The sequence below is a fragment of the Ipomoea triloba genome, chromosome 2, assembly GCF_003576645.1.
Source record: "Ipomoea triloba cultivar NCNSP0323 chromosome 2, ASM357664v1".
NCBI classification, from domain to species: domain Eukaryota; kingdom Viridiplantae; phylum Streptophyta; class Magnoliopsida; order Solanales; family Convolvulaceae; genus Ipomoea; species Ipomoea triloba.
This window is the reverse complement of record NC_044917.1, coordinates 24,900,558-24,911,441: the sequence shown is the minus strand read 5'-3', so window position 1 is coordinate 24,911,441 and position 10,884 is coordinate 24,900,558. Positions and strand designations below refer to the sequence as shown.

The 10,884-nt window shown below is 35.3% G+C and overlaps 1 protein-coding gene across 1 annotated transcript; it reads left to right on the top strand.

The window, feature by feature from the left end:
- The first annotated feature begins 3,384 nt into the window (after positions 1-3,384).
- Positions 3,385-6,471, top strand: LOC116010962. The gene is made up of 4 exons (XM_031250454.1): positions 3,385-3,459; positions 5,481-5,603; positions 5,850-5,987; positions 6,075-6,471. Exons 1-4 carry the CDS (start codon positions 3,385-3,387, stop codon positions 6,342-6,344), a joined length of 606 nt encoding a protein of 201 aa, XP_031106314.1. The 3' UTR covers positions 6,345-6,471.
- The last annotated feature ends 4,413 nt before the right edge of the window (positions 6,472-10,884 follow it).

Below are 10,884 nucleotides of genomic sequence, written 5' to 3'. Positions count from 1 at the left end.
CCAGTTTTAATAAATTTAATTAACTAATTAAGTTACTTGTCTAACGAATAATGGTCCACAGAATAACGACGGATTGATCTCACTGTGGGTTGAAAATTTGCGGACTGGACTAGTCCACAAGTTAGATTTGTTTAATCTCGATATTATACCGGGATAACTGTAAAAATGCTTTTAAAAATTTTTAAAAACTAAATAATTATATTGCATGGTATATTTTAATATATAAATGCGAAAACATATAAATTTTAATTTATATGTACTATATTTAAATAGAAAATAATTTTTTTATATTCATAATTTGTATTTTATTTGAAAACATACAAATTTCTATTATTTTTAATTACATAAATTGTATGTGTGTTTTAAAAGCTTTTAAAACACACATACAATTTATGTAATAATAAGCATACAACATTTTATTTTTTTTAAAAGTATATACATCTACTATACTATATACTATATACTATATACTATATATATATATATATACTAATAAGAGCTAAAGAGAGAGAGTTAGGCCTAAAATGGGTAGAAAAAATGGTGGTCAAATTATTTAATCAAATGGATGGTTCAGATTAATTATTTAATCAAACAGATGGTTAAGATAATTCATATTAATTCAGATTAATATTATTAATAGAGATTACCTAATTTAACCTTACTTTTATGATTATCCGTTAAGTTTTCCGTTAAATATTCTCTTCTCCGTTAATATTCCGTTAACTTTTAACTTACCCATTAATTTTATAAGAAAGATCTTAGGTTTGAACCTCATCTCAATCAAATTTGACATAATTAAGTTTCTCACTCTATTTTACTCTTATTAAATTAAATAAATTAGTAGCTACAACAAAAAATGATACTATGTATTTCTTTAATTTAGAATTATGTGTCTACAATACCTTTATTTGAAAAAATTATTCATTATCAAAAAATTAAATTAAATAAGAGAAATAATTTCATTAGTTATATTGTTTTTATTTTCTCTCATGCAAAGATTCTTTACATTCAAATTTATCAATTGATATTCATTACATTGTCCATTATCTTATTTTTACAATATCTTGTAATTAAATATCAAAGTTATAGTACAAAATAATGTTATATATTTATTTACCAAGTATTTTATTAATACTATGAAAAAAAATTAAAATAATTTGAAGCTAATTATATTAACTACTTGGGGGATTTGTTGACAATGAAAGTACTCAAATAACCCATTACCCAGCAAATTAAAGCGAGAAACTACCTTTTAATATCTTTGAAATACATAATATTTTAAATTTTCAAATTTTTATTAATTAATTTAATCTTTTTTCTTAAACTAGGGATTTCTTTATCCACAATAACTCATTCAACAATAATGGTTGAACCAAATGAACCCCAAGCAAAACACCTAAAGGAAAGTCCATAGCTCCTATATCATAATCTCATTGCATGACGTTGTCATCTATGCTACCAACAATATCCGAATTGCAAATAACACACTACCAACAAAAAGGAAGAGAACAAATAGTAAAGATGAAGACAATGACAATGTTACTCAAAAGAGAATTAAGAACACTTAGAAAAATTCAAATTAAAAGTAGTATTTATTTAGAGTATCATTTTTAGATCAAATATTTAGACTATCAATTTTTACAAGGTTGCAAACATTTATTTTAGTAATAATTATAATGAATTTTCTATATTATCTTGGATTCATATACTTTGAGTTAGATATTTAAATAAAAAAAATTCGACATTCAATTCGACATTCGACATTAAATTACTTATGTATAAAGTTCTCTTATATAATCTTGCATTGATATATTTTCAAATATTTATTTAAATATAAACATTGGGCATTAACCCATTCGCGCAATGCGCGTATAAAACTAGTACAATAATAAACCTCCAAACTATTTATGGAAAAAAGAAGTTGTTCAATTCAGTTTGTCCATAATATATATATATATATATATATATATATATATATATATATATATATTAAGGATCAAATGAGGACCTATAATTAGGTGAGGACCCTGTAGATTTATTTTATCTTTTGACTTAAATAATTCAATGGTTGTGATTAATTATATATAATAGATTTAATTTTTCGCGCTCATTTTGTTGTGCATTCGTACTCATTTTGTTGTGCATTCGTTCTTAGTTTGTTGTGCATTCGTTCTCAGTTTGTTGTGCATCTCGCCCACTTTGTTGTGCAGTTGCATTCATAGCCGTTAGATAAGTCAAAATGGATGATCTAGATTAGTCCATAGGGTCCTCACCTAATGATAGGTCATCACCTGATCCGGAACATATATATATATATATATATATATATATATATATATATATCTGAAAAAATCGGATGGATCGTATTACATTAAAAAAAATGTTGTGGTATTTTCGTAATTATCACCAACTTTACTATACAAACTTGAGCACTAAAATGTGTAATTCTCATACTTTTTTAAGTTTGCACATTTAATATTAACATTTAGCATATTTAATATTAAAGATTGCATTTGAAAAAAATGTGAAAATGCATTGCATTTTGAGTTTCGATTTTATAGTTTATGACTGAGATTTTAATTTTATTTAGTTTAGTGGTTCACTTTTTACTGCTTAAGGTCGTCTTAGTATTTATGTTTTAGATTTAAAATTTAACTTTTTTTTTTGTCGATTTTATAAAATTTACCATGTTTGCATATTTAGTTGTTACAGATTGCATATATAAGTATTCAAGTTTACATAGTAAAGTTGATAATTACGAAAATATCACCACATTATTTTTTAAATATGTTCATATCAATTAAATTTTTATTCATGTAAAACTGAGATTATTTCTTATTTCTCACCTATGGTGCTATTATCTCGCTCGCTCTCCCTGGTGTATTCAGGTGATGATTAATGTATTATAGAGGATTATGAGGATTATTATGGTACGTTGGATTGGATTTTTTGATGGTATGAGATTATTGTTTTTTTTTTTTTGTTTTTTTTTTGTTTTTTGTGATACGCGTGTGTTTTATTATTCTGTAAGGGGTATTTTTGTCTTTTGAAGAGGTCTTTTAATTTTGGTATACTGAGCAATCCGATTATTCCGATCATAGCGCCTTTGTTCCCTATTCGAAGTCATAAACGGTTCTTGGTACTCTTGCAAGACTCTTCGCCTCCATCCCGTCCAGTCGGATTCATCACGGTGGTGCTATTCACGGTTTGTTTGCTTTCGCCGGTCTGGTTGCGGTGGTTCGACGGGGCTTTTGATTCGCTGCGTAGCTTGTGGGCGGCGGTCGGCGGTGGTGTTGGATAAGGTAGCAGCGTTGTTTTCTCTGCTGTTAGTGACGGCATTGCATGTGCCCGACGGCGATTGTGTTGGGGTCTGAGGAGGCAACAATGGCGGAACCATGGGTTGGAGATCGACGAGGCAGGGTTGCCGATCCGGGAGAGGGTTCGGCGGTTCCAGGTAAGGTTGTACTTCTTTTTTTTTTCGTTGCTTTTATTGTTTTCTGTATTTATTTTGGTATTAACATCTACCAATTGATATATTTATGTTTTTTTAGTAATTGGAAAATATTGCTCTTATTATGTGTTTTTTTTCCTGAGTTTATTGGTATTATACTGAATTGGCATGGGATTTTTATCTGGGTAATGAATAGGTTCATTTATAAATTATAGCCATTTAGATAGATAGACTGAATTAATTTTATTCAATGTCAATTTCCTATGGGTGTATCACATTTGAGTAAGAGTCATTACCTTAGAGAACTTATGTGGGAAATTCCCTTGTTTGTTCACATATGCTGTGTTTCTTTCTTCAATTAATTAGAGGTTCAGGAAAATGTAGACTGCACTAGAAAGAAAGCCCGTGAATGATAATACAATGGAGAGATTGGACTTGTGGTCAAAGGTTTAGAAAAACTGGCCAGTGAAACACGGTTTGTAATGTTCCGTTTTCATCTGAACAAGGCTTCAAATGCAACTCTTACATTATTGTAAATTACATTATTAAGATTTATAAATCCACAGTCGATCTGTCTTGTGATGTCTGGCTCCCTAGAACAATTCAAAGATGTGACACTAGATTGGCATTTATAAATTATAGCCATTTAGATAGAATAGGAGGTATATTTTCAGTTTTAAATTAATAGTTAATTATTAATATTTATATCTGAAATTTTTTGTTTCCTTCTTTTTTGAATCATTGTGTAAAGTACTGACATGTTTTAAGAGCTGCTGTCTCTAGTATTATTGGTGTGGTCAGGGTGTTGTTAGGAACTTAGGATATGTTGCTAGGTGTGTGCCCTTGCTGTATTGAAGGTGTGCCCATGATGTATTGGGTGTGTGCCCTGCGTTGGTAATTTGTGACTGGAAGCCAGCCAGTCACTGGCAATTTTTTTATTCGGTATGTGTTCTGTTTAATTCATTATTTTGAGTTAGGAGTAATAAAATAGAATATTACAGTTTTCTAAGTAGGAGTAGTTTTGGATTTTTTGTCACCGAAATGAATAGGTTCAATTTTAGATTACATCTATTTAGTTAAAATAGGTGGAATATTTTCATTTGTAAATTAATAATTAATTATTTAATGTTGGTAACTGGAATTTTTTGTGTACTTCATTTTTGAATCATTTTTAAAGTTATTGTCAAGTTGTAAGGGTGGTTGTGTGTGTAGCATTTTTGTTCTGGACTGGAGGGTAATAAGGTATGTTGCTAGTTGTGTGCCTATGCCGTATTGATTGTGTGCCCTGGATTGTTAATTTGAAGCTAGAAGATAGCTACTGGCACTTTTTTGATTGGTTATGTGCAGTGTTTGATTAATTATGTTGAGTTTGGGAAAATAAAATAGAATATTTCTGTTTTGTAAGTAGGAGTAGTTATGGATCTTTTATCACTGTAATGAATAGATTCATTTATAAATTAGATCCATTTAGATTAAATAGTATGAATGTGCCCAGTTTTGAATTAATAATTAATTATTTAATATTTATAACTGTAATTTATTGTCTCTTGCATTTTCGATTCGCTTTTAGCTTTGTTGTCATGTTTTAAGTGTTGGTGTGTGCCCATGTTGTGTTCATTGTGTGCCTTACCTTGGTAATTTGTAGATGGAAGCTAGCAAGAGGTTGTTTTTTTATTGGTTATGTGTACTGCTTACTTAATTATGTTGAGTTGGGATAAATAATTTAGAATGTTTCAGGGTTTTAAGTATGAGTATTTATGGACTTTTGTATCACTGTAAAGTATGGTTTGATTCATTGGTTAGTGGTTTATATTAGTTAAGGTTGAGTTAGGAATAACATGGTGCTTTGTAAAATGATTCATATGACTTACGAATTCTTGTGTGCATCGTTTAAGTGTATTGTGTGCTTAGTTTTGTCATATTGTGTGCATCGCTATGATTAATTTTGTGTTTAATTTTTTTTGTTTATGTTTGTGTTTTGTTGGGGTTGACATTTATTTACTTTTTCAACTTTTCTTTTGGTTGACAGTTAAACACTGCGCTGTTGTTCAAAAAAAAAAAAATAGACAGGCTGAAGGTGGCTAGGTTTTGGGAGGCATTGGGAGCTGATTTTGCACTTGGCCCTGATAGATCATGGGGTGATGTTCATCTTGTAAGTGTTCTGCGAAGCTTTCATTTCATACTGTTTATATAGTTTATGCATAGTGTGCCAAGGAGTTGGGGTCTGTGTGCCCATCACTGTTGCCATGTGTGGTCATTAGTGCTGACTAAGCATTCGTATTTTGTAAGAGTGGTTAGTAGTTTTTGTATGTTAGCCCATTACTTTACATGTGTGTGCTCAGTAGTTAGGCCATACATTTTTTTATCATGGTCTCATACATTTTTGTTGTTGTTTCAGCTTTTCTTTCCCATCCTTCAACTCAATCATTTCTACCTCTTATGTGTCGACTTCAAAACCGAGCGACTTGAAATTATTGATAGTTCTGCTTCCACTGAGGCCACCCGGGTGAAGTATGGTGACACCCCTGAAAATGTGGTACGTCTTCTTACTGTTGTGTGCTTGTATGATCTTTCAGTGGGTATTCTTGATGCGATGGTTCCTTTTCTTGTTTTTGTATTTTAGAAGCTGTTGTTGACCGAATATTTCGCATCTGTTGGTGAGAAGTTCAAGTCGATTATTTGTGAGAATTTGAAGTGTAAAAGGATGCCAATGAAGTGGCGGGACACCGGGAACGAGGTGGACTGTGGAGTGTATCTTATGTGGCACATGGAGAGTTATGTTGGTGAAAGAGTTACTAAATGGGATTGTGGGTTGACGAGGGGTGATAGATTGCAATTTCAGATGCTACGTTTGCGTTATATCAGTTTGTTTAGATGGAAAGTTGATAGTTAAAATTAGTATTTATAGATAGTTGTTTGATAGTTAAAATTAGTATTTATAGATAGTTTTAGACATTTAGTTATCCCTGATCTTTTGAATTCATGTTTTGGAGTAATGATGAATATCATAATCAAAAGCTCTTTTTGTTCGGTTAATGGTAACAGTAAGAAAATTGTGTGCCTCAAGTTCAATCGGCAAGATATTATATGACCAAAAAAAAATATGTAATTATCCATGTACAATTGTCGTACTTTACTTCCCCAGCCCTCTACACTGTTTTTATCTTATTGGAGCCTCCAATATAAAGATCAATTGCTCTGTGCCTAGCGTGCATTATAATCAAACTCGAATATGGAAACTAATCAGAAATGTAACCAAGGGAAGATTTCATATGTTGTTTGCATGTTTACTTTATCTCGCGTGACCTTAATGGATGTTTTTTTGTGCCTGCGTTGGAATAAATCAAAGTTTTTTTCAATGTAGCATTGCTTGTTGATCTTCTCTATACCTATGCCTTCACTTTCTTAGTTTGATTCTTCTTTTTGTTTGGGTTAAAAGGACAATTACGGAAGTCGTGTCGGGCTTCGGGATTTGTTCCCTGTACATCTGGGCACATGATTTATATATAGGGACACACATTATATCACTACATGGCACGCAAATCGCGAAATTGTTTCACCAAAGACATCCCTATTCATGCATTTGAGTTAATCATTGCTTTGTTTCTTTATTTCATTCTTTTCAAAAATAAGTTGACTTCATGCCAATAACGACCCAAAACAAAAGCCATACAATTAAACATTATTTCTTACACATTGGTGTCCAACCTAGTATTATTATCATGATCCACCCGTATCCACCTTCTCATATTCATGCAACTATGTAATATGCATATTCACGTGTTCGTTCTAATGCAACTGATTAAATTATACCATCTATTCTCTTTTCTAAATTTCAGTCTGTTCATGATGTATTCATAGTCTTATACACGCTAGTCACACAACCAATAAATATTAGGCACACGATTTAAAGACCTCAGGCACACGATGGTATATATAAGCTTTACAACTCTTTCAGTGCCTAGATCAATGCAACCACTGGTTTCCCCTACCGCCTTCATGGAATTCATCAGTTATCAAACATATTATAACTACTGCAGTTTTGAGAACCTACCGTGCTCTTTCGCCGCATCGTAGTTTTGTTCGAAATTCGACTCTCCATCTACTTCCATTGCAGACAGTCTTACTTGTTTAGTTTCCTAATTCGCTGTTGTTCTCCCAATTTCCGCAAAGCCTCCAATGATAGCCGACAGTAGTAGCGTTGGAGAAGAAAACTAGTAGCGGTGGTCTCCTTATTTATATATGAAACCATCTCCTATTTTTTTGTTAATTCTAATCCTACAGTAATCATAATTCACGTGCAATCTCTTATTTGCCCTTGATTGTAATTAGCAGCGTGTTTCCTTCTCATTATCCTAACTAATCTCAGCCATTAACTCTTATGATTTGGATGATTGTGATGGATCCTCATAATCCTTTATAATTATAGGTCCTCATGTGAACGAGGGCCGAGAGTTGCATTCACATGCAAACACCCTTAAAATACAAACTTGTGGACAAATTGAGACCATAGGATTAATGTTTTCGGATGGCAGAGATTGATCCATGAAACAAGTAGATTTTTGGATTTAATTTTTAAAAAGGGGTAAAAAGGGTAAAATATGTAAAATTTAAATATGGATAATATTAATAATAGAATATCAAGTGTTGTAATCAAGAAGGATTCCACTCTTCATCGGCAATTTCCTTCCCAGTTCCCACCACGCGATTACCCCTTCAAACACGACTTTGCGTCGAAAAACCCCTAAGCAAGCGACGAGTTAGACAGTAGCGACCAGGAGCGAAGGAATAGAAGATGGACAATAAGAATGCCTCTGCACATGTGTAATAGGGATTATGGGATGAATAAATGAACGACAAAAAAGTAATTTCGCAATACTGGGACTAAGTGTGCACACAGTTACATGCGAGAATGCACACAGAGATTCCCATATAAATCGGGATGCACCCAATACATGAACCATGTGTATGTTCAAGTTGTTAATGGAAAAAAAGAGATAAGCTATATCAAAGTGATAATTATTACATGAAGAAAATGGAATAATTAGAGTGGGTGTGGACATGATTTGGTTGCAAAATATACGTAGGCGAAATGGTTATTCCACCACATTAGGTGTCCTGTGCACACGCTTAAGTGCGGGAATGCACACAGTGTGAACCCATAATCTATTGCTACGCACTAACATAATGTCATTTGTGACTGTTTAAATGTTTGGTGGGAAACGAGGTAGGTTACAATAAGAGAAACGTGATGATTTGACATATTGTTAGGTTTCTCGCAATGAGAGTTTGATTATTGGTTCAACAGAGAGAGAGAGTGTTACAGATAATAGAGTTACACTAACTATCTATACAATAGGCTAAAGAATAGGAGTCTGACTCTAACAGTTATTAACCAAGTCTAACATAGCAAATATATTTAACACACCCCCTCAAGCACAAGGTTGTAGAGAAACGACATTGAGCTTGTCCCGGAGAGTCCCAAAACGAGCTGCAGGTAGAAGCTTGGTGAAGATGTCCGCCAGTTGATACAAAGTTAACCTGGAAGTCCCCGGATGCGACCTTGTCCCAAACAAAGTGATAGTCAATCTCGACGTGTTTAGTCCGAGCATGAAACACAGGATTCGCACACATGTAGGTGGCACCGAGATTGTCACACCAGAGCGTAGCTGGGTGGCCGGAATGGAGTCCCAGTTCTCGTAACAACGACACAACCCATGTGGCCTCAGCTACCACATCAGCTAACCCTTTATATTCAGCCTCAGTCGATGATCGGGCCACCGTGCGCTGTTTGCGAGACACCCAGAAAAAAAGATTAGACCCAAGAAAGACGGCATAGCCACTCGTGGACTTACGATCAGTCGGACACCAAGCCTATTCCGAGTTAGAGTAGGCGTGAATATCAGCCGAGGGAGACGAAGACAGGCGAAGACCGAGGTCCGTCGTGCCCTTAATATACCGTAACACTCGTTTCGACAGACCCCAATGCTCAACTGTAGGAGCATGCATGAACTGGCATAGTTGATTCACTGCCTAAGATAGATCCGGCAGGGTGATGGTTAAGTACTGCAGCGCCCTTGCTAGCCGCCTATACTGAGTCGGATTATCAAACATAGCATCAGCAGGAGCCATGGCTTGGGAAACAGACGCCAGAGTCGCAAGGGGCTTACAATCAGTCATGCTGGCCCTCGTTAACAGATCATTCATATAGCGGTGTTGAGAGAGAATCAGGCCTCCAGGGACCGGGATGGTTTCAATACCAAGAAAGAAGCTCGGTGTACCAAGATCCCGTATCTTGAATGCGGCTGAGAGACACTATAGGAGCTTTTCGATCAACGTGGGGTCATTACCCATCATAATAATGTCGTCTACATAGACCAATAAGAACACCTTGGCAGTGCCAGCAATGTAGTGGAAGAGCGACATGTCAGTTTTGGAAGCCGAGAAACCAATCTAAAGCAGAAAGTCATGTAGCCGTTTGAACCATACCCGGGGAGCCTGTTTGAGGCCGTATAAGGAGCGTTGTAGGTGACGCAAGTGATCAGGGCGAGCCGGGTCCTCGTACCCTGGTGGCTGTCGCATGAATACAGTTTCAGCTAAGTGCCCGTTCAGGAAGGCATTGTGGACATCAAGCCGGCATAGAGTCCAATCCTGTGATACTGCAAAGGAAAACAAGAGACGTACTATCGTCGGTTTGACAACAGGACTGAATGTGTCTAAAAAGTCTTCACCAGCGCTACTAAACGCGCCCTATGTCGCTCGATGGTGCTGTCGGCTTTTCGCTTGGTGCAAAAAACCCATTTGCACCCAATGATGTTCATACCCAATTTGGGAGGAACAAGAGTCCAGGTACTGTTATGTAGGAGAGCATTGAACTCCTGGTCCATGGCGTCTCGCCATTGTGGATGACCAACGGCCTGAGTGTAGCAGGAGGGATCTGTAGTATCGACTGTAAGTGCCTAAAACTGCTCACTAGTTCCCCTAGTAATGTGGCGTAGGCGCATGGTGTGTCCACGCTGTTGTGGTGTTCCCGCTTTACGCCGCTTCGTGCCTCAAGTAGCTGGGGCTAAAACCGGAGTGGGTAATGGAGCAACAGTAGGTAGTAGTTCGGGGCTCATCGGGCTGGAGCCCCATAGTTTCGGTGAGTCTGTGTTGCCAACTGTATCCTGTATAGTAGAAGCAAAAGGAAAAACAGTCTCGTCAAATCAGACATGACGACAGATAAAGGTTTTCCCGATATCAAGATTTAGACATCGATATCCTTGGAAAGACGTAGGGTAACTTAAGAAGACACATGGGGCTGACCGAAATACCCGTAGGTAGGGAAAACAGAGGCACCCAAATACCCGTAGGGAGGTATATGTGGGTGGTGTTTTGAACAGTCGATAAAAAAGAGTATCAAACTGCAATACTGTTGGTGGTAATCGGTTAAT

Excerpts from the sequence above, each read along its gene's own strand:
- LOC116010962 (XM_031250454.1), top strand. The coding sequence starts at position 3,385 with ATGGCGGAACCATGGGTTGGAGATCGACGAGGCAGGGTTGCCGATCCG. Across the intron at positions 5,604-5,849 it reads CATGGGGTGATGTTCATCTT|CTTTTCTTTCCCATCCTTCA; the intron begins GTAAGTGTTCTG and ends TTGTTGTTTCAG. Across the intron at positions 5,988-6,074 it reads GTGACACCCCTGAAAATGTG|AAGCTGTTGTTGACCGAATA; the intron begins GTACGTCTTCTT and ends TTTGTATTTTAG.